The 23,654-nt window shown below is 42.9% G+C and overlaps 1 protein-coding gene across 2 annotated transcripts in view; it reads left to right on the plus strand.

Annotated features, from left to right (window-relative positions):
• The first annotated feature begins 1,444 nt into the window (after positions 1-1,444).
• Positions 1,445-23,654, plus strand: part of map3k7 (mitogen-activated protein kinase kinase kinase 7) — a 29,045-nt gene continuing 6,835 nt past the window's right edge. Inside the window, exons 1-14 of one of the 2 annotated variants that reach the window (XM_080048026.1) lie at positions 1,445-1,616; positions 2,158-2,268; positions 2,384-2,494; positions 7,047-7,112; positions 7,679-7,724; positions 9,453-9,591; positions 11,253-11,381; positions 14,468-14,592; positions 15,370-15,500; positions 15,846-15,927; positions 16,344-16,471; positions 16,577-16,724; positions 18,156-18,236; positions 22,244-22,311. In XM_080048026.1, coding sequence (XP_079904152.1) covers positions 2,185-2,268; positions 2,384-2,494; positions 7,047-7,112; positions 7,679-7,724; positions 9,453-9,591; positions 11,253-11,381; positions 14,468-14,592; positions 15,370-15,500; positions 15,846-15,927; positions 16,344-16,471; positions 16,577-16,724; positions 18,156-18,236; positions 22,244-22,311 — 1,338 coding nt within the window. In that variant the 5' untranslated portion in view covers positions 1,445-1,616; positions 2,158-2,184. The remainder of the gene's footprint in view (positions 1,617-2,157; positions 2,269-2,383; positions 2,495-7,046; positions 7,113-7,678; positions 7,725-9,452; positions 9,592-11,252; positions 11,382-14,467; positions 14,593-15,369; positions 15,501-15,845; positions 15,928-16,343; positions 16,472-16,576; positions 16,725-18,155; positions 18,237-22,243; positions 22,312-23,654) is intronic. The other variant, XM_080048027.1, reaches the window with a different exon arrangement.

A 23,654-nucleotide genomic window follows, 5' to 3' on the forward strand; every position in this document is an offset into this window, starting at 1 on the left:
GGTCCCACTGTTAACAGTACATGTCAGACCACAAAACAAGCATGAAGTCGAAGGAATTGTCTGTAGACCTCTGAGACAGGATTGTCTTGAGGCACAGATCTGGGGAAGGGTACAGAAACATGTCTGCTGCTTTAAAGGTCCCAATGAGCACAGTGGCCTCCATCATCCGTTAATGGAAGAAGTTTGGATCCACCAGGACTCTTCCTAGAGTTGGCCGTCCCTCTAAACTGAGTGATCGGAGGAGAAGGGCTTTAGTTAGGGAGGTGGCCAATAACCCTATGGTCACTCTGACATAGCTCCAGGGTTCCTCTGTGGAGAGAGGAGAACCTTCCAGAAGGATGACCATCGCTGCAGCACTCCACCCATCAGGCCTGTATGGTAGAGTGGCCAGACAGAAGCCACAGCCCGCCTGGAGTTTTGCCAAAAGGCACCTGAAAGACTCTCAGACAATGAGAAACAAAATGTTCTGGTCTGATGAGACAAAGATCGAACTCTTTGGTGTGAATGCCAAGCGTTATGTTTGGAGGAAACCAGGCACCGCTCATCACCTGGCCAATACCATCCCTACAGTGAAGCATGGTGGTGGCAGCATCATGCTGTGGGGATTTTTTTCAGCGGAAGGAACTAGTCAGGATTGAGGGAAAGATGAATGCAGCAATGTACAGAGACATCCTGGAAGAAAACCTGCTCCAGAGCGCTCTTTACCTCAGACTGGAGCGACGGTTCATCTTTCAACAGGTCAACGACCCTGAGCACACAGCCAAGATATGGAAGGAGTGGCTTCAGGACAACTCTGTGAATGTCCTAGAGTGGCCCAGCCAGAGCCCAGAATTGAATCCCACTGAACATCTCTGGAGGGATCTGAAGATGGCTGTGCACCAACGCTCCCCATCCAACCTGATGGAGCTCAAGAGGTTCTTTAAAGCGGAATGGGCGAAACTGGCAAAAGATAGGTTTGCCAAGCTTGTGGCTTCATATTCCAAAATACTTGATGCTGTTATTGCTGCCCAAGGTGCCACAACAAAGTATTGAGCAAAAGGCTGTGAAATGTACATTGCCTATTATATTTTCGTCTATTTCTAATACATTTGCTAACATAAAAAAAAAAAAAAAAAAAAAACATTTTTATGTTGTCATTATGGGGTATTGTGTGTAGAATTTTGCGGGAACAAATGAGTTAAATCCAGCCATATTCCAGGCACTGTGTGTAGGGATTTCAATGTTTTTATTTATTTATTTTTGACATTTTGTGATAGTTTACTATAACTACCCAGCAGGATATCAGGAAGCTTAGTCAAACTTAACTTATATCTGAAAATGTTATAGTGAGGCTTTTCTTTACAATGTTGGAAAGAAAGCTTGTGTGTGTTCAGTGTGAGGGGGGACAGAATTGCAGTGCGCACACACTTCCTGATGGAGCTGCTCCTGCGGCGAATAAAAATACACTCCTAGCAAGCCAGCTAGACGAGTTGTGAAAAAGTTATGTCTGGCTGTCAAGTGGATATAGAGAGACCGTTTTTTAAAATGGATGTAATTCTTCGGTTTTCCGCACATGAATAGTAGAAATACCCCCCATGCCCAGAGAGTCGGCGCTGGTGACAAGTCTACTGCGAACGGTTGGATTTGTTTAAGCTAATAAATCCCGGTAGCTAGCGTTAGCAACCTGGCTAAGCTATTACACTGTAGTAGGCCGTTCGCTGCTTGTTTTTGCTAGCAATTCTGATATAATAATGTTGAACTGTGGTCAGCACTTGCCTATTGTGATGCTATATGCATGTGCCTTAGTTAAGCCTATGTTAAGACCTAACTTTGCGCACTCTTGAATTGGAGTGACAGTCTTTGTAGGGCAGCTTCACTTAGCCTTAGCTAGTGAAGCTACGCGGCTAGCCAGCTGGTTGTCTGCATCATAGCAGCTGACAGAAGGCTAATGTTCAACCCTTGTATCTTGTGTGACAGCTCGGGAAAGAATGTGTAGCTAATCGTGCTGCTATGAATTATGTTGCATTGCCATATTCCTGGGTCATGACACTTTAACTATGTGTTTGTGCCATTATGATAGACGACTTAGAGCAAGTGTGTGCATCACTGTTCTCAGTTAACTTATGCTTTAACGTTTATGCTCCGCATTGTTGTCTGCAATTTATGTATTCCCCCCAGTAAGTTACTAGCTGACGTTGGCTAGTAATGTCTCTATCAGCTGATGTACTGGAAACGCCTCCTGGATATCCATTTGAAGAAATCAACTATGAGGATATTGACGTTGAAGAGGTGGGTCATCCACAACACTTACTTTAATGTTCTACACTTAAACGTTCAGTAGACAAGGTGCACAGGTTTATACTAACAGTGGCAGTGACTTGCTTGTTAATTGTCCTGTTTGCAGGTGGTGGGGAGAGGAGCCTTCGGGGTTGTGTGCAAAGCCAAATGGAAAGGCAAAGATGTCGCAATCAAGACCATCGAGAGTGAATCCGAGAGGAAAGCCTTTATTGTTGAGGTATTGTTCTTCTCTTTGCCAGAGTTTTTCTAACTGCTGCTAAGCTAAGTCGTTGACAAAATGAAGATGGTGCTATATATAGAAGCTCTGTTTTTGCTGGTTTGTCACACTTAAATGTTCTAGATCAAATACATTTTAAGACAAAGAAAACTCAGAACTTCGTCTTGGTTCTTCATTGACCTCCTGGATGAGTGGTTGGCCTTTCACACCGCCGCAAAATCGGAGCAATTTCCGAGCTAGTTCGGAGATAGAGCCAGTTTTTTGGTTTCACACTGCCAGAGAGCAGGCTCCGGGCTGTAAAAACCGGTTCAACCCCAACCCCAGGATTGAGCTGGGCTTGCAGTAAGAACTGCCTGCGCCAGCGGCCGGGGAGGGATTAGCCTGACCAACCAGACCAACTCAAACCTCATGCCCGCCATATTTAAAAACACCGCAACTACGAGACGTAAACATAACATAATTACCAAACGTAGCAATTAAATTGACCGGCGAAAATACGCTGTATGGGTCCTGTTTGCAAAGCGAGCGCCAACACGTGTAAAAATAAGACGTATTTGTCGCCGCTGTTGTTGTGCTTAAAGCTAGTGCTAGCTTTAGCGTTAGCCACAAGAGCAGCGGCATCTGCGACGTACAAAGACGTTTACTGTGAAGTCATGACGTTGCTCTCTTGCCGGCTCCATGGCTGGCTCTGGTCGGTGTGAAACCAACCGGTTCATAACTGAGATAAGGCTGTAACCAGTTTTGAACTGGCCCCAGCACCAGCCCGGAACTGGCTCATGGTTCTTTTTGGTGTGAAAGGCGTTAGGCCGGCCACACCTGGGAAGGTTCACCAAATCACCACTGTTCCATGTTTTCTCCATTTGTAGGTAAAGGCTCTCAATGTGGGAACCACATTGAGAGTCCCAAAAGCCTAAGAAATGGCTTTTCAACCAATTCCACACTGATAGATTTCAATTACTTAGGTACACCGGTATGAAGTTGCGCTATGTTATGGATTTTGACTCTACCGTGTCACCGGTATAGCAGTTATAAAGCAGTGATGTGGCTACCACACAATGAATGCAGGCGGCCGCTGCGTCGTCAGCCAGCACGTGCCCAATACATCCATGACAATGCTGCTAGATCCCGTGTCATTCACAAAAATAAATTGTAATAGAGGAAACTGGTCGATGTACCGTAACTGCGCTGATCTGCTAATATCACTGGTGTCACTTCAGAAGTGTCGGCCAAAAACACCACCCTAAATGTCAGAATATGAAGCATGAAACGATACTCCCCTCGTGATGACACGTTAAACAGCTGTTTCGACCGGCGAGTCGCGGCCGTTTAATAACGTGCACAAATTATAACTTATTACAGCAATCACAAATGCGATGCAAAACAAACTCGGGGAAAGCACGTTTCAACCGTGGAATGATAGTTTACTGCGGCAACTTGCACGCTCACACAACTGAGGGAGAAAGAACTGACTGTTATGATGTCATCTCGTCACCCACAGACCTGTGAGAAATGCTCCTTGTGATGTCCACAGAACAGCATCCGCGAGGGGAAAAGCTTCATCCAGTCATGACATAAAGAGCGATCAGTTTGTCAGAGTGTTGAACACTTGCACGCGCCTAGAGAGGGCCAGGCTGCGCTCGTCACTCACAGCTCGGTGAGAAATGCTCCTCGCGATGAAGCTTATCCGCTCGCGTTAGCTGTTATGTGCGCGCATGGTTTTCATGTCCGCAAGTTTTTATAAAAAATAAACACCACACAAGGAACTTAAACTGAAATTAAAGTTAAAGCTGGGGTATATTATTTCTGATTGGTAAAAGTTAACATCAGCTATACACTTTGACCAATCAGAGCGAGGCTCCGATTCTCTGTTCTTATTGGCTGTTGGGACTGTCCATTCACTTTGGCACGACTTTGTTGGTGTAGAGCGTGTCAGGGCGGGACCATAGGGGATGGGCCAAAGGGAACAAGTGGAGCGGTTGAGGTATTTGGATTCTAATCTCTATCCCAACTGCCATTTTCTCCCCAAATCCTCCTCCCCAGCTTTAAGAGATGATGGAACCAGAAACCGATTGTAAAAGGAAATTTCCCCCCAGAAATTTGAGCATTCAACACTTCATTTCCTGCATTCTGGTGAATTTGTATGCACCAAATGTATGTAAAGTAGGCTAATTGACAACATTTAGGTTCCTGCTTACAAAAATAGAATAGAATACAATGCAGTAATATCATGCATTCTGTATTGGTTTCAAATATTTATTCTCCTGTATTGTTCAAAAATGTTATTTAAACTGTAAAAGAAAATAAGGTAATTATTCAAGTCTATCATTGAGAATGTAGTGGCTGGTGGTATTTTACTTGCCTGCAATCTTCAAATATTAAAAAATAATAAAGTGCTAAACTAGTAGTGACTAGTGTGCAGTGGAGAGAGAAATATATGGAGACATATATAGAGGGAGGAAGAGATAGCTTTATTTTATAATTTAGCTTTTTGATTTGTGAGAGTGATCATCGCTGACTTTAGACTGAGTCGGGCTGTCTGCTCCGTGAGGCTCGAGCCCATCAGCTGAGCGAACAGCTGTCCGGGAGATGAAAAACGAAACTGAAACTTAACTATCCAGACCTGCCTGGACTGGTGGAGCAGCCAAATATAAATTAATACATATTGTACTAAACTGTGACACAAGTTATGAGTTGTGGAATTTGCATCAGTAGCCTACAGTAGTCCACATTTTTCGCTCAGCCGCTAACTGTTTCATTAGTGACTGTTCCGCGATCTGTTTGTATCAGAGCCATGTCGGCAAACTGACAGCGCGACTAAAGGGACTGTACAGTGAGCCGCTCCCCTCCGTTAGTTAGTAGCCCCTTTTACACAGCCAGTGAAAGCCGGGAATATGCAGGAATTTCGGCCCTCCGCCCTGCTGTATAAATGCGACCGTTGTGGAACGAGGGAAGAAAGTTCCGGGAATTGTACTACCTCGGGGGGTAGTAAGATTCCCGACACAATCAGTTCCGCCTCTCTGTATAAATGCGGCCAGCTTGTTGTTGTGGAACATGGGGCGTTTGACGTTCCATAGCCTACGTTCTAAACATGCGACCATGTTAGCAGTTGAAGGACGTGTGTTTAACATTAACCATGGCGGCCTGATGTCCCGTAAAAATCACCAAATAAAAGGAACGGCGTATAATCTAGCTGGCCATAAGGTCCGCTGCTCAATCCAAACCCCCACGCTTCATTTTGTAGAGTTTATGAGTCTATTTCTGCCCAGGGGAAGTTGTACAATGGGAAAGCTAGGCTAGGCTAAGCTAAGCTAGGCTGCGACCGGATCGCCGCCGCTATTATTATCCTAAGGGTGAGCGTATATCCACACTTTATTTCTGTCTACAGTAACGTGACTTCACACACTGTGTGTATGTGTATGTGTATGTCTGATTGGCAGATCGCTGCCCTTACAAAGAGACTCGCTCACAGCCAACCTGTCACACAAACACACACACAGACACACACACACAGGGGAAGCAGTGAGCCGAGTGATTTGTCAGTTTGGTTAACAGTCCCAGAGATGTTGGACTCAGCGCGTAGCGAGATTAACCGGCACATCGTGGGAACAGTAAAATACGGCCCTCTTAGTGCAAGCCTCTGCACTCCTGCTCTCAATTCACCGGCCAGTGTTGTTGTTGTAAAGCAGCTGACCGGCGCGGTGCTAAATGTTTACGTCACACCTGACGCTGTTTACAAGCACCTCTTTCATTCCGGAACGCTGTGTAAAAGGGGCTACTGATGCGCCAGCAGGCCGGCGTTGCTTGGTTCTGTGTAAATAACACAGAAGCAAGCAAAGCCGGCATATTGGAGTGATGTTGTTCCGTCAATATGCCGCAGTCTCTGTGTAAAAGGGGCTTCTGTTTTCAGCCAAATAAGTTACATTCACCTCCGACGCATGGACAGCGTTTACGTTAGGCATTGCCCCGTTTCTAAAAGGAGCTACATACCAAAAAAAAAACTTAGAATAATGAGGAGGAGAAGGATTTTAATAGCAGCGGAGGAGAAAATATAGCAGCAGCAGCGGCGGCGAATAGTGTGAGTACGCCTAAAGATCCCGGCATCATGTGCTGCTTTTTAAAATATTCAAGCCTGCATCACTTGGACAGGTTATATGTAAGTGGTTTCCAGATTCAACCGGTCTGACAGTAATCAGGCCTGGGTTTGGCTAGTAAAACAACCTCAGCCTTCAAACATAAGTGGTTAATCATTTGAGTTATTAAGGGGAGGCAGTTACTTTTTCCACAGGTGCTGCAGGTGTGGTTGGATAGCATTTTTCCCTCAATGATAAAGTCTTCGTTTAAAAAACTGCATTTTGTTTTGACTTGGCTTATCTTCGTCTAATATTTGACAACAAAAAAAATATCAGCTGAAACATTTTAAGTGTGACAAATATGCAAAAACAGAAGAAATCAGGAATTGGCCGTATATTTTTTTCAAAGCACAGCAGTTGACACGTTGTAACAGTTTGTATGTAGATGGCTTTGTGTGTAATGTATCCCCTTTGTCCCCCAGCTCCGGCAGCTTTCACGTGTCAATCACCCCAACATCGTGAAGTTGTATGGCTCTTGTCATAGCCCAGTAAGTCAACGTTATGCTCTCTTAGATATACATTTGTTTTGATGATCCAATTCACTGATAATGGCTGCGTTCCAATACCCATACTTTCTGCTATTTAGCATGGTAGAACAAAGATTTAGGGTGTCCCAATTATTGTGGTTGATTTAGTATGCTTGAAAATACCCGGATATCTACTAGATCCAGCCGAGATTTTTAGTGTTGTAAACGGCATGCTATTTTGGCGATTCTAACCCAAAATCCAGTGCGCACCTGTAGTGACGTCACATCGATGGAGCCTCCATATGAAAACAACCGGGGATGCAACGGATATAAAAGCAAGAGGCAAGATCAAGGCGCAATGTTATGATGAAATCAATAAGTAAAAGTATGTCCCAATTGTGGCATACTGCATCCTAACTAGATTCTTTTTATGGTCAGATGTAGTATGTAGAATTAGAAAAAAGAAAGAGTATAGGTTTTGGAACGCAGGGTATGTTGTGTTTTAGCTCAGTCTGGTACTGTATCGCTGTACTGTCTGTGTGGTTGAACGGTAAGATTCTGACAGTGTTTTTTTTTTCTCCCCTCAGGTCTGCCTAGTGATGGAATATGCTGAAGGCGGCTCATTGTACAACGGTGAGTGTACATGTTGTGCTGGGGAACAATACTGTTACAGCACCGATGATGGCATTTGTTCCATTTTGCCAGTGGTGAAATTAGCACAGCGTTGCACTGACATGAGAAGCAGCCCTGTTCAGTTCACCCTCCCACTGTTTGCATGTTCGGTCACTCGTCCTATTATTTAATATATACCAGTCTTTGCACAGTCACATGCAGTACACACACTCCTTTGTTCCTGCATTAAATGGACCTGGGGAATAGTTAGGTGAAGCTTACCAGCTGTGCTTCAATTGTAATGTAGGAGGTCCCGGAACACAGCGGGTGGGGGGGGGGGGGGGGGGGGGTGTGTTGCCGGAGTCGAAAAATTCACAGTGATGAAACATACTGGACTGCATGGTGCTACTGTTAAAACTAAACTGTATAGTCTACTACATTGTGCTGCCTTTCTCTCTCTCCCCTCTCTAAGCTACCTCTCGTCGACAAAAAAAAAACAAAAGAGGAGACTGATGAGCTGTATAGTGTTGCGTCCCAGCCGTCACGCGCCTACTGTATAAAAGTCTGCTCTAATCTGATCCAACCCACCGGCTGGTTTGAACAAATTCAACACATTTGATCGTCTTTGACATTTAACCAGTGCTGCTCGTAATTCAAACCGCATATCAAAACACTACATCAGCACACAAAATTCCCACACTCCGCTGTCTCTCTCTCTTTCCCACTCCTCAAAAATCCGATTTGAAATGCATCTAAAAGAGGCAAACAAGCGATGTTTGTGCAACTTCAATGGGGAATAAAGACTAAATACACAGGAAACTAAAAATATTAGACATATTTTGATTCATATATTTTCATAGTGACTTTGATTCAGTCAATTAATCTATCGATTATTGAAACGACTAATCAACTAATCGGATATTGAAGAGCAAAAGTACTCACTCGCTACATTACTAACAGTAAAGACATCAAAGATGAATACATCAAAGATGAATACTCGAGAATGAATATTAAAGAGAAAAGTCTTCATTTGCCAATCTGCCACATCATCACGTCAGTGTGAGGGAGCTATTAACCTCTTTTATGCTCTCCTTCACCTTTTTAGATACAAAAGAGGAGATTTTTGTTAACATTTAAAAAATATTATTTGCAAGAATTTATAAGGCGGACTTTGCTTGGCATGGGAGCACATCAGCAATGCAGGAGCATTTGAAGAGATGGCACAGTGGACTCTGAAATTACATTTTGTAAGCTAGTTAACACGCCAACAATCTTATTGCATTGTTGATGTGCTCCCATGCCAAGCAAGGTCCACCTTACAAATCTAGCAAATAATGCGTTTCTTTTTACTGTGTTGAGAGGAGAGCTTAAATACAGTTGATGATTGACTTTAGAGATTATTTGAAGCGAAGCACATGCACAACTCCCAGAGACAGGAGGGTTAGTGATATCTATTAAAAACACTCCTGAGAGCTACACAATGGAACCATAACTCTGATGACCTGTGAAAGGTGTTTTTGAATGATGTATTGTATTGTGTGTGTGTGTGTGTGTGTGTGTGTGTGTGTGTGTGTGTGTGTGTGTGTGTGTGTGTGTGTGTGTGTGTGTGTGTGTGTGTGTGTGTGTGTGTGTGTGTGTGTGTGTGTGTGTGTGTGTGTGTGTGTGTGTTCCCTCCTGGAATGAACACAGCCCTGTGTATGTGGTTTGTCTCCTGGTGTAGTGGTTGTGACTGTGCTCTCTTGTCCACAGTGCTGCATGGTGCTGAACCCCTCCCCTATTACACTGCCTCCCATGCCATGAGCTGGTGTTTTCAGTGTTCCCAGGGCGTGGCCTATCTCCATGGCATGAAACCAAAGGCTCTCATTCACAGGGACCTCAAGCCACCCAAGTATGCTCCTCCTCCTCCTCCTCACCTCACACTCTTGAGTCACTGTACCAACACAGTGCCATGTGCTTAACTTTGCAATGTGTTTGATTTAGTTCATGTTGTTCAACAGGTTGTGTTTTACTTTTAACTTTTACTTACTTTCTGAGATTTTACAGCCAGAAGTGTGTAAGCTCTTCTTGAGCCACCTTATCATAATGTGTAGTGATATACATGTTTAAAGTATCCTAAATGGGAGTCAGTCAGTGCGTTTCCATGGGACGACTGGATTGGATTATCACATATACCGAACTTGCCACTCGAACGGACCGCGTCACTTGTCTGAGTATACATGGCCTTTCAAATATTCGATAAATGTCCGATGCATGGCTGTCTCCACTATGCTAGGTGGCGCTGTAGCCCTTTCAACAAGTGGTTATAGAGCCACCTCTGGTTGCCTTCCGGCAATAACCCTACTATTTTTTATGTCGTCTCCTTCCACTTCCTTGTGAAATCCTTCGCAGGGATTCTCGAGCAAGCGCAGAACGAGAACTCCGATATGCGATATCCGATCCCTGTATACATGCAGAGAGAATGCCGACAATTAACAAGTTATCTAGGTGTTCTTATCCGACTTCTCTTTTCCGTTAATGTGCCGATTTGTGTGCGAAGTAGATCTGATAAAGGTGTTTACATGCATTTTACAAGTCCCGTTGAAGTCTTATTCGTTTATTTACCCGATTATGAGTCTGCATGTAAACGCACTGAGTGATTGCACTGACTGATTCCGGAAAACGCTTGTTCTCAAAATCAATTTAGTGAATATCTCCTCACGAGCCCCTACCTGTCCGTACTGTGTGTGTGCGCTGACTACCTTTTTAATCTGGTCGCTTAACGGCTAATCATCCTACAACAGAAACAAGAAAGCATTATTGTGATATGTGCTGCAAATCTAGTCTAAAAATCTCATTTGTAATAAACTGATAGCAGAGCAGTTACTTACACTGGACTTGGTTGGATCATATTCCATTATCTTAAAAGTTGCTCAGATAACATGAGCCCAACATCGCAACCCCCTTTGCATTTTAGTTGAAGCTGTGCTGTGTCATCAGTGTGTGAACACAGTCACATAGTGTTAGTGAAGCCACATGTTGTTTACTGTGCTGTGGTGGAAAAAAGGCTCCTGGCCAGACCTACCAGGGAATGACCAGCTGGTCTCTTTCCTAAAGAACGGTTGTGAAGTTTCTAGGAATAACAAGGCCAGGCATTGTGACAAGTTGTCAACGGGGTTATTAAATGATTCGCACCACAGTTGACTCCCTAGCCTGCACTTGCACTTTCATTTCCTGTGATTAGATTGTGTTAGTAAGTTGATGCAATGTGCAATTTTGAATTTGAACAAAAATATTTGTATAAATTGCATTTGAATGTATCAAGCTTTGGTTGCTGGAGCAGCAATTGAATTTCATCGACCCAAGTTAAATGCCTGGGTTCACAAGATGATCAAACAAAAATGAAATTTATTTTTTGAATACTTTTACTTTCCTCAAAGATGAAACAATCTAGGGAGAAAATGAAGGGGTCCAATGTTAATTATTATTTGTTGTTGTTTTTGTTGAACGAACATTTTTTTTTCATCCCAAGAAATCAGCTTTAGGTTTTTTTTCTGCCTGTCTTTGTCTCAGTCTGCTTCTAGTGGCAGGTGGCACTGTGCTGAAGATATGCGACTTTGGAACAGCGTGCGACATTCAAACCCACATGACCAACAACAAAGGAAGTGCGGCGTGGATGGCCCCGGAGGTATTTGAAGGCAAGTATGAGCAGCATTCCAAGTAGTTGAAGAGCTTTGGATACCTGCCCTGTCTTTTGTGTTTTACAACTAAAAAGTGTTTACACGTATCCAGCTCACCTTTTCTTTTTTTTACCTTCTATACATTTACTAGAAATCCCCACAGTCCAATGTAGCAGCTAACCCATTTGTATTTGCTCTCAGCTGCTGCTTAGTGCTACCAGCATGGAGGCATTGCATCTTTATTTATCATTGTCCTGCTTTATTAATGGTTGTCTTCCCAAGCATAGTGAGAAGATGGATGGAGTGGTGCCTGGTGGCTTTATTTCCCTCTGGAGACAACAGTGTTGTAGGGCTGTGCTAAAATATCGATACGGCAAAATATTGTGTTATTTATTTTCGTTATATCTGTATCGTGACGTCGATATTCAGGGAAACTAAATTCAGGTTTTAAATGGGTTGTGTGAACTACCGGCACATTCTCCGCTCATTACGGCTAGTTGCCTCGAATTGCCGGGTTTTGAATTTGAATTCAAGTTTGCGCTTACTCATCAATACAGTATTATGTGATGTGATGCTTTAAGACCACCCAGATCTTACACAACTTGTATATGAGCTCTGTTTCGCAATGTTTCATCAGTGTTTCTTGAGAAGTGGGACAAAACAGGGTGCAATGTTGAAAAAATACAAACCCTATGTTTCGGCAAATTAAATTACATGTATGTATCCGACATATACTAAGCTACTGAGCTAAGCTTGACACAACCTCCCAGCTTTAGTTTTTTTTACCGTCATTGGCCTATCACCTCCGTCAGATGTCAACTCCGTCAGATTTCCTGTCTGACGGTGTTGACATATTTAACGTTTCTTAAACAGAACAAATGGAATTTATCTAGTAGCCATTTGGTTTTTCTGTTGATGTTAGGTGCTAGTATGAACTACTTCAGGAAAATAAAATGATCAAAACATTTCAAATAACTTCTTCAGAAATTGTAAGTCGGTGTTGACATATCATGGTTGTGACACAGGACTTTCAAGATTCGGAATGTAAAATATTCTAAAACTACAACAATTATCAGAGCCTGTCTGACTCTAATGTACTCTGCAGAGGTAGAATTTGACAAGAGGCCCTTCAAATTGACAGCTGCCCCTTATTTCGCCTGATTTTATTACATTTTACATAATGAAATGTCTGACGGTGTTGACTTACAGTAAAGTGGTCCCACCACTTAGAATCCTTATAAAACATGAATGAGTTGTAGAAAAACAGTTTTTATTGATATGAGAGATTATTTAGTGTTGCTTTTGATGAAAAAAGCTTGTTTTAATCATTAAAGTACATTTTTAATAGGTTTTATTGCATATGAAAGATTGAAACCTTCTCTGTGGACACACTGTTTTGGACGTCGTGAGAAGATAACAAGTGGCATATATTTGACATTATAATGATACAATTTAATTTAAGGGGATAATTGTGCTCCAGACATTCTATTCTTAATCCCTAATAACATCTAATAAATAAATATTTTTAGTTTTAAACATAACAGCAGTTACATATGGAAGACAGCCTTTTGTCCCGGTTCTCAAGAATCACTGTCATGATTTATCATATCGTGAGCCATGTATAGTTACGTGAAGACCTTGCCAATACACAGCCCTACAGTTTAGAATGTGTGTTCTCATTTGGCCAGTAACATATTGTATTCCTACAATTCAGAGACATGTTCTTGGCAAGCGGGTCAGGTGGAGAGATGAATTAGGCCTTTGTCAGTATATTGTTTTTTGGAGGCAGGTTACAAGACTCCAGTGTTATTAAACAACTCACTTGTGTGAACTCTTAACAACTCATTTGCATCGGTGTGAAATGCTATCAAAAGGCCTTCAGAGTGTGATGTGCACTCTAATTCTGCAATTGTAATGATCAACACAGGAGCTGTTCCTCTGTATGAAACTGCTCCCTTATTTTGTAGCTAGAAGCCGAGATGAGATAAAAGCTGCTGTGTTTTTACAGGCTCATCTTCCCTCTCATCTCAAGATTACCTTTTATCATTCTGCCAGCGGCATCAAATGGAGCCTTTTTTCGCCACTGTTTGACCTTATGCCTCGTTTCCACCGAGTAGAGCGGGTCGGATCGGAGCGGTTCGGTCCGGGTAGTTTGGCTTTTCATTTGCCAAAAGTTGGGTAGGGTACGGTTTAAGCGCACCTCACCGCTCTGAGCCGCTCCTAATCTCAGTACTCCTCCGTAGGGGTACTAGCCGCCTGAAAGGGTGCCTAAAAGGCGGAGTTACACACTGCCGTCATTTGATTGGTCGAAAGAATCATTTCCGCCATGTGTAGTCATCTCGGCAAGAGTGAAGATAGTCTTGTGTTTTGGCGAAAATGTGAGCACAGCACTGTTTATTGTGTGGTGTTTTTCCTCGTCAATAAATTAATCAGTTGGTTAGACTGTGTCCCATAGTCACGTAGCTGCCGCAGCCAGCACTGTTCGCTCACTGTCTCTATGAGTTGCGCTGAGCCGTCTCTGTGTGTTTACGCCATAGATAGTAGTAAATACACGCTCACAACAACATGGGGGGAATAAATAAAGAAGCGGCTGGTTTGAATCATTTCCGCCGTGTGTAGTCACCTCGGCTAGAGTGAAGAGAGTTTTGGCGAAAATAAGAGCGCGGCACTGTTTATTGTGTGATGTTTTTCCTCGTCATTAAATGAATCAGTTGGCTACACTGTGTCCCACTGCTACGATGTCACGTAGCTGCTGCAGCCAGCGCTGTTCGCTCACTGTCTCTATCAGTTGCACCGAGCCGTCTCTGTGCTCACAACAACACGGGGGGAATAAATAAAGCGGCTGGTTTGACCAAGCAAAAACGAGAGACCGCTGGCTTGACCACAGTTGTTCCACAGCCCGATAGTTTGACCCACATTCTGGCGACGGCTATCGCAGTCCAGCCTAAACCCCGCCCTACCAGTAAGGGTAGGGTCGGCGGTGGAAACAACACCGAGATTCTTAAAAGTGAGCAGTCCCGCTCTGAGCCGCTCCGATCCGACCCGCTCTACTCGGTGGAAACGAGGCATTAGTGTCTAAGTGTGCGTTTCTTCTGTACTTGCAGGAAGCAATTACAGCGAGAAGTGTGATGTCTTCAGCTGGGGGATCATTCTCTGGGAGGTGATCACTCGCCGCAAGCCCTTTGATGAAATTGGAGGACCAGCTTTTCGCATTATGTGGGCAGTGCACAACGGTGAGTCACTGAGTGTGTGTGCATGCGTGTGTGTACGTGCTTGCGTGCGTGTGCGTGCGGCAAAGGCCAGCCATATCTCCAGCTGTCAGCCACTGTGAGTCCTTGGACACCTGTTAGGGCTGCACAATATTGAAAAAATATTGTTATTGCAATATCAACATACTGCTTGGACTGCATTAAATGGTAGCCTTGTCCATGTACCATGCTCTCACGCTCTGCATGTCAATATATTTGGCTTAGCAGAAACAGTTGAAAATTAAATTAAATTGGTCTGCATAGGCTACTTACTGTCTGGGATCTATGTCGGCAGTGAGCTCAAAGCAGAGAGACATTAACACTGTATATTTAAGTATTTGTTTATTTATTGTGAGTGATTTCGTCATCGCAATATAAGTTATTGCATATCACAAGTTTTTTTCCTGATATGGTGCAGCCCTAATACCTGCCCCGCCAGGCCGGCTGGGAGCCTGTGAAAGGAGCAGCTAAAGGCGTGTTCACCTGTGCAGTTAATTCTAATTCAGAGATGGAGGACAATACTAATGGGACATTTATAATACCTGGGGACAATTTTAATATTTTTCAGCGCTGAATCTGCCTGCCTGAGTCGTTACTGACTCCAGCAGCAGGACACAGGGATTTAGCATACATTTACAATATTTATTTGCTGTTTTGTCCTCCTGGTGTAATACCAAAAGCTATTTGTTCCTTTTGAGTCAGTGTGAACAATTTCTTTCTTTCTTTTTTTTCTTTTCTATTTTTTTTTTCTTTTAAATGTAGGCACAAGACCTCCTTTAATCAAAAATTTGCCCAAGCCCCTTGAGAGTCTGATGACTCGCTGCTGGTCTAAAGACCCCTCTCAGCGGCCTTCCATGGAGGAGATAGTTAAGATCATGACTCATCTAATGAAGGTAATCTGTCCTCACACACTGCTTGCCCTCTCTATAATGCCTCGTTTCCACTGAGCAGCACAGTTCATTTCGGCAGGGCATGAATCCCTAGGTCTGACTTGCGTTTCCACTGCAGACAGTACCCGGGGTTTAGCCACGGTCAGTGTTGCCCACCATTACATTCAATGAAGAGGAAAAATTCCACACTATAAACAAAGAGCTGCGTCACAACATTTTTCCCTTTTTTGGTGTTGGTTTATGGATCACTCTCAGGCAATCATATAGTTCATCTTCAAGAATGAAAACTCAAATTGAAACTAATGTTTGTAACCTACACTGCCATCTTTTTTCTAAATCTTTTTGCAGTACTTTCCAGACTCTGATGAACCCCTGCAATACCCCTACCAATATTCAGATGACGGACAGAGCAACTCTGCAACTAGTACAGGTACAAGAGTGATCTGCAAACCTTTGTGATGCAACAGTACAGAGGGCAGTAACTTGCATTATTTTCTTCTTTATGTCATCATCCAAGGTAAAAATAATCATATTTAGGCCCGCAGGTAGCTTTCATCTCACGAGTTACACCTTTAGCTCCTGTCCATATAACCAGCTGAAGGAGTCTACAATGATATGAGGCACTGTACAGTGGGTTTGCACAGATGTGTTGCTTAACTACAACCCATTTAATTGCAGAAATCGGTACAGAACTGGTTACCCTTTTCAGCTGTGAAAAACCTTTTTTGAGTTTTTTCAAATACTTTCAGTGTTGTGGACCATCAAATACAAGTTGAAACGCCACACATTTAATATAAAATCTTATTTTGAAACCTTTCTCCTGTAATGTGACTTGGGGAGTAACAGGTTCCTATGTGGACCACACTGGCACCAGCACAAGCAACAGAAGCGACGCTAACATGGAGCACAGTGATTCTCAAGGGAGCAATGACACTATCAAGATTACACAGTTTCCTCCACACTTCAAACCAAAGGTAGGTCAGAGTTGTGATCCAAACCATTGACATTTTATCTGTAATAATAATACAAGAGGCAAAAAAGCTTCAGTAGTGACAGTTTTTATTTTTATTTTGCTTCAGGTAGACCCACTGAGGAGCCTGCCTCTGTCCAGGGGGGGCAGTGTGGAGAGTCTACCGGCACGAACACAGTGCCTGGCCTCATCGGACAGCAAAAGAATGAGTGCTGACCTTTCAGAGCTGGAGCACAAGATGCCATTTGCCCCAGCAGGTAATGACAGAGATGACAGCAGGACAGAGATGGAGCTTATCAAGACCAACTGGAATGCTCTTGCTGATTCATTTGAGTTTATAGAAAGTTACACAAGAAAGGCATGTAGTGTTATTGCGGATGCAAGTCTTGTTGGAATGAGGCCTTACCAAGTCCACAAAACGCTCTTCCCCAGAGACTCTAGTCAGGTGTCTTCCCTTTGAGGTGAAGATCTGCCTCGTTTCCACTGAGCAGCACAGTTCGGTTCTGTTAGGCAGGGCTCGGTAACTCTAGATCTGGCTTGCGTTTCCACTGCCGACAGCACCTTTACATTGTAGGCAGGATTCTGCTGGACAGCGATAGCCAGATATAATACAGTCTTGAATGCTGCCAGCCGCGAACACTATGTAAATATAGCGACATCATATCAGTGGGACATTGTGTAGTCGCTGATTAATTCAATTAAGAGGAAAAAAGACCACAAAATAAACAATTTTTTTTCCCTAAACACAAGACTCTTCACTGCAAAGGTGACTACACACGGCAATTCATCTGTCACACAGTAATATTCTAGACGGCTTGGTACCCCAATGACTTGGTGATGAAAACAGGTATGGTACGCTGGAAGTTAAGCCAGCTGCATGGCAAGGTACTAAAAGTAAATACTAGTCTGTATACAAGAACATTCAACCGAAACATCTTAAAAACAAACAACTGGTACGCACCAAAGAAGCGGACTATTACCCAATAGTCCGCTTCTTTGGTGCGTACCAGTGAACAGAACCTTAATTGACCTTTTTGGATTAGGTAAGGCACAGTTGGCTTTTTTTGGGATACTTCACCACTTTTGACAGTGGAAACGCAATTCAATGCGTGCAGAACCGCACCGTTTAGTGGAAACGAGGCTATTGATTCCTCATATAAACACATCCACATGAGGCCTAGCAGATCCAGCCATCTACCATCCTCCCTTCTTGAGAGGCTCTGACAGGAAGCAGTCATGGTGAAAGTAAACCTCAGGAGCTCCCCACATACGTTTTGATTTGAATTTGATTTAAGGGCAGCGTGTATGTTTGTAAGGGTTTTCTTGTTGCCCCTTATGTTTTCAGACTTTAATGCAACTTCAATGAATAGTTTCTGTAATTCAAGCATCAATAGCCCTCTGTCCTTAGATCGCCTTGTTGAGCTTTTTAATCCAAACAGCACTGGAGCCAAACGCCTGCTGTTGTTTGTGCTTTGAATAGTTAATGCAGTGGCTGCTGCATCAGTCAACATGCGTCTGGAATGGACGGGGTGCATGCTGCCCTTTGCATGTACACTGTATTGCTCTGCATGAGTGTTTGGCCCACATGTCCAGTCCAGATGTGGGCCCCCCAAGTCTGTCATAGTCTGCATGCTGGTTATGTTCGCAGCAGAACGTGTGTGTGTGTGTGTATGTGTGTGTTTTCGCAGCACGTCCGCAGTATAAACGAGGCCACCGTAAAACGGCATCGTACGGCACCATTCTGGATGTCCCCAAGATCGTCGTGACAGGTATCAGTGGACCACTTGGGCTTCCTCGTGACCGGCTGGAGCTAGCTTTGGCTTGATGGGTGGCAGTGCTCTGACATGGCCTCTCTAACTGTGTGTCACTCCATATGATACCTACTACACAATGTTTGTTGATAATGAATTTGTTTCTTATTTTGGGGCAATCTCTCTCAAAAAAGAATAGAATTGAACGGGTCTTGGAGTAACACACGTCAGAACTGCCTTGTGTCTGTCTCTCTGCTTTCTGTGATTTCTTTTATTCTGCAGTTGCAGAACATGAGTTAATGTTCTCATCAGGTGTCACCTTTTATATCCAAAATCTAGTCCCCACTAAAGAGGGTTCCTCACATGTTCAAGGCGAGACACTGCAGGTAAAACATAGTTTTTTCAAACACTGGTACATTTTGAGATTTTTGTTTATTTTTCTTCCATTATATGTCTTCTTTCATAGTAGTAAAGATTAAAGGTTCAAAATATACATGTAGGTGTTAATTTGACTAAACCTTGTCTGTTTGTGTCTGTATATTTCTCCTATAATCCCATCTTTAACGGACATTATCTCAAGATTAGTTTTTTTTAAATACTCTGAACCAAAAGTCTCAACTTCTAAAGCACTTAAATCTACTAAACTTTTCCATAATCATTCTCAGCACTATTCTGAAGGTTATTACAGAAGGATTTTTTTCATACGTTGTTCATTGTGTTATTTATGATACATTTTCTTCTGGAAAGACAAATGTGCTGAAAATGCGTTTTTAAGACCTGTATATAGTATTTCTGATTTATAAAATAAATAACAAAGGCTGTATCCTTTCAGTTCAGTCAAACCTTTGTACACTTATATGTTGTAGAAATGAAATAAAGATTTTAACTCTTGCTTTATCCAACATCTAGATTTTTGGTTTTTAAAGAGATGCACATTTACAAGTAATTAGTGAGATATTGCCAAATTTGCATATTAATTAAAACATTTATGATTTTTTTTAAATAATAAATATTCCTAAAATGAAAGTAATAAACTGTAAAAGTTTTATTATGAAATCTATAAGTTAAAATGTGTATCTTATTCACCTGCAGTGTCTGGCCAATCATAAGTATTTAGCATCAGAACTTGTGACACAGATGAGATAACTCATGGCCCTGTCCTGCCTCTGGCTTTGCTGCAGCAGTAGTAAAACCAGTGCACCAGTTCTAGATTTCAGCTTGTCCTTACCTTAGAGGACATGGAGAAAGAATGGCTAATCCCCAACCCCCCCCATCCCCTCCCCTCCCTCCCTCCCTCCCTCTTGCTCTCTTTACATCCATTAACTTTGGAAAAAGTGAATTTGATGCATTTCTCTCCCATTGAGGGTCAGAGATATACGGATGAAAGGAACGGGGTATAGCTCTGGATGTCAGAAAGGCTACTATTTTGGAGCCGCCCGAGACCCTTTTGAATGACTAGCTAATTTGATCCAGTGATTCAGTCAGCTGGTTGCATGTTATTAAAGGTAGGAAAGTGGACATTGCATAAGCACACCTGGACATCAGGCCTTCCCCTTAGCACATCATTTTGAGTTATTGAGCAGGACTGTAATGGTATAAAAATATACTGATCAGCTCATATTCTCATATGGAGCATAAGAACACAATGTCAGTGTCACTAGTTAAAGCCCATTATTATTTACATTTTGGTCCAGAGTATGGTGTTCTCTTGTTTTCGATTTAGACAAGGGCAACAGTTATATTATTAACTAGAATTCAAATATGAATTACAACGAACGTTCAGAATGGCTTTATCTTCAGTATGTAGGTTGGAATTCTGCTGAAAAGTCGGCAAGGCTTAGCAGCTACAGAGGAATGGAGATGTAGACAACTGTTCACCTCGACACTCGGCTACCTCGCCTGTGTTGTTAGATCAGGAGGAGGATATGGGTCCAAATAAATACATCAGACCGTAAACACATTATTAGGAAATGTTAACAAAGATTATGCTAGCTAAAATCCAAACTCACACCTACTTTGATGATTTGATGTGTTTAAGATACTTCATCAGAAACATTTTGGACATTTCACAGGGAAAGGGAGGAATTTTGATTAATATATTTTAAAAAAAAGTTTAAGAAGTTTAAGTTGTGTGTTCTTCCTGGTGTGCTTGTTTGTACACGTGTGTTTCCTAATGTGTTGTTGTGTCTCTGTTGTGCCATAGACAAAGCTTGTATCCAGTCCACACCTAGACAAATAATCCCAGGCATCTGTATTAGTTTGTGTAAAAGAGTCAATTTGTTCAATCTTATGTAATGTTTGAAAATGCACACATTAAGGGAAAACCCTTGTACTGTCCCAATACACCTGCCATACTCATGTGACATATTATGTCAAACCTGGGAATTAAATTAACTTTTCGGGCTACAGCTTATAAGGCGATATACTTAAGATTGACAAAAATACAAACTGAAAGTGCATGGTCATGACGTGTCCTCAAAAGCTGACATTTTGTATGTACAAGGTTTTTAAACAACAGCAATGATAATGCTGTGTATCTTACTTGAATCTTGGGCGACACAGAATAGTCAACAGTCCCACTAATAAGCCACGGTCTGTGTGCTTCATATTAAAAAAAAAACATTTAAACCCTGAGATGACATCTGGTTCTACAAAATGAACCAACATTGAGAGTTTTTTTTCCATTATATATATTTTTTTCCATTCGAGAATATGACCCTGCTTTGAAAAGATTGAAAAACTGTTACATAATGCTTGTATAGTGTTGGCATGAATCCGTTTTAGAAACACTCAAGGTGCAATGGAGCTGTCAAACTCCCCTTGATTCACACACAGCTGTCATGACATGGAATCAATCAGACTCTCACGTTTGTTCAAAGCCGACCTCGGGGACATTAGTTTTAACCTGGAGTTAATCCAGCTAAAACATAAATGAGTGATGACTATATGGAGTGCAGTAGCTTCAGGCCTTGACTTCTCCAGCTGCCCCTAACCCCAACCCAACCCTGACCACAGTCAGTGCAAACCCACCACATATTCTACAGGGTTCCTAACGCTCATGACATTCCTGGAAAAGTTATGACGTTTGGATTAAAAAACTTTATACAGACCAGGAAATGGTTTGGAGTGTTTAATTTACACAAATCTTTGCTAGTGTTTAAAACATGTTCATGCCATTTCAAAAACTTGTCTTATTTATGCAAAACAGTTACTTGAAATACTTGGGTTTCAAATCTTGCTTGTTTGCTTATCCACAAGAGTCCTGGGAAGTGCGTGATTAATAATGTATGGCTTTTAAATGACAAATATAACAGATGGCTAAAGGAGAAATTCAGTATGAGTTTGATTATTGATTATTATTATTATCGGGCGACCGTGGCTCAGGTGGTTAAGCGGGTTGGCCAATGATCCAAGGGTTGGCGGTTCGATCCCCGCTCTGCCACCTGTGTCATGGTTGTTGTGTCCTTGGGCAAGACACTTCACCCACCTTGCCTCGTGTGAATGTGTATGACTGCTGTATGTTTGAGGTGGTGGTCGGAGGGGCCGTAGGCGCTGAATGGCAGCCACACTTCCGTCAGTCTGCCCCAGGGCAGCTGTGGCTACTATGGTAGTTTACCACCACCAGTATGACTGTGTGTGAATGAATGGAACCTGGAACCCTGTAAAGCGTCTTTGAGTGCCTTGAAAAGCGCTATATAAATCCAATCCATTCATCATTAACTATAATATTGTGAATTGGCCAAAAATAAGGTTATGGAAATTGGGTAAAATCTAATGGAAAAGTCATGGACATGTTTTGAAAATTGGTATTAGTGAAAATGTGTGGGAACCGTGGGGTGATGTGCTTGTATGTCTTGCACAGTGGGGCTGGGTGCTATGGTCATGTTCCAGCAAGGCCACGGAACACATTGACGGGACATAAAAGGTTAAATGGTTTGGGTCTGGGTATCTCAATATCCCACCATCACCACCTGTACACTCCTCTCTGTCTCACTGTGTCTCCTCTCTGTGCGTCCTGTCCACAGCCACATGTGAGCCCCAGAGACGGCGCTCGGTCCAGGACCTGCCAGGCATCGGCACAGAGTCCAGCCAGGTAAGACAGTCACACACTAGGAGTGAATTGAAGACGGTCTGGGGAGTCTCAATCTGTGATTATTAGAGTTAAGTTTGAGAGAGGGAGTTGAAATGGGTCTCTGTAGCTGGTGTTACACGTTTAGCCCATAGACAGTGAAAGGTTTAGCCACAGCACCTGATATTTGAATTAAATTACATTTCATCTAGCTGACGCTTTTATCCAAAGGGACTTCCAATAAGTGCATTCAACCATAAAGGTACAAACTCAGAACAGCAAGAATCATGTAAGTACATTAGCTTCAAATAGACCAAACTACAGAGTGCCACATGTAAATGCTAAATGTAAGTGTAATGCCTCGTTTCCACCAAGTAGAGCGGGTCGGAGCGGTTCGGTCCGGGTAGTTTGGCTTTTCATTTGCCAAAAGTTGGGTAGGGTACCTAACCGCTCTAAACCGCTCCTAATTTCGGTACTCCTCCGCCTGAAAGGGTGCCGAAAAGGCGGAGCTACACATGTCGTGCGTTTATTGGTCGAAATAATCATTTCCGCCGTGTGTAGTCAACTCGGCAAGAGTGAAGAGAGTCTTGTGTTTTGGCGAAAATGTGAGCGCAGCACTGTTTATTGTGTGGTGTTTTTCCTCGTCATTAAATGAATCAGTTGGCTACACTGTCCCACTGCTACGATGTCACGTAGCTGCCGCAGCCAGCACTGTTCGCTCACTGTCTCTATCAGTTGCACCGAGCCGTCTCTGTGCGTTTACGCTCACAACAACACGGGGAATAAATAAAGAAGCGGCTGGTTTGACCAAGTAAAAACGAGAGACCGCTGGCTTGACCACAGTTGTTCCACAGCCCGATAGTTTGACCCATATTCTGGCGGCGGCTATCGCAGTCCAGCCTAAACCCCGCCCTACCAGTAAGGTAGGGCGGGGTTTCTTAAAAGTGAGCTGTCCCGCTCTGGGCCGCTCCGACCCAACCTGCTCTACTCGGTGGAAACGAGGCATAACTTGTAATTTAATTTGTTACATGTCCTGTGTTAAAAAGAAAAGTTAATTTGCGTGAAGCAGTTACCACCACTGTTCAGCACGGCACAGTTTGGCAAGGAACGGTAATGCTAGATCAGGCTTTTGTTTCCACTGCTGACGGCACCCTTACTTAGTAAGCGTAGTTTATGCTCGATGGCCATAGCAATTGAATGGCTCTGGCCCTTATAAACAGGCTATGCTCAGTGCTATCATTACATCATAGCATTGAATTTATCAGCGGGCTACACTGTGTCCCACACACTGTAGCCCGCCAATAAATTCACTGAAGAGAAAACACCACACATTAAACAAAGAGCTGTGCGCTGTCATTTTTCTCTCA

This window comes from Ammodytes marinus (assembly GCF_949987685.1).
Source record: "Ammodytes marinus genome assembly, chromosome: 19".
NCBI lineage: Eukaryota > Metazoa > Chordata > Actinopteri > Uranoscopiformes > Ammodytidae > Ammodytes > Ammodytes marinus.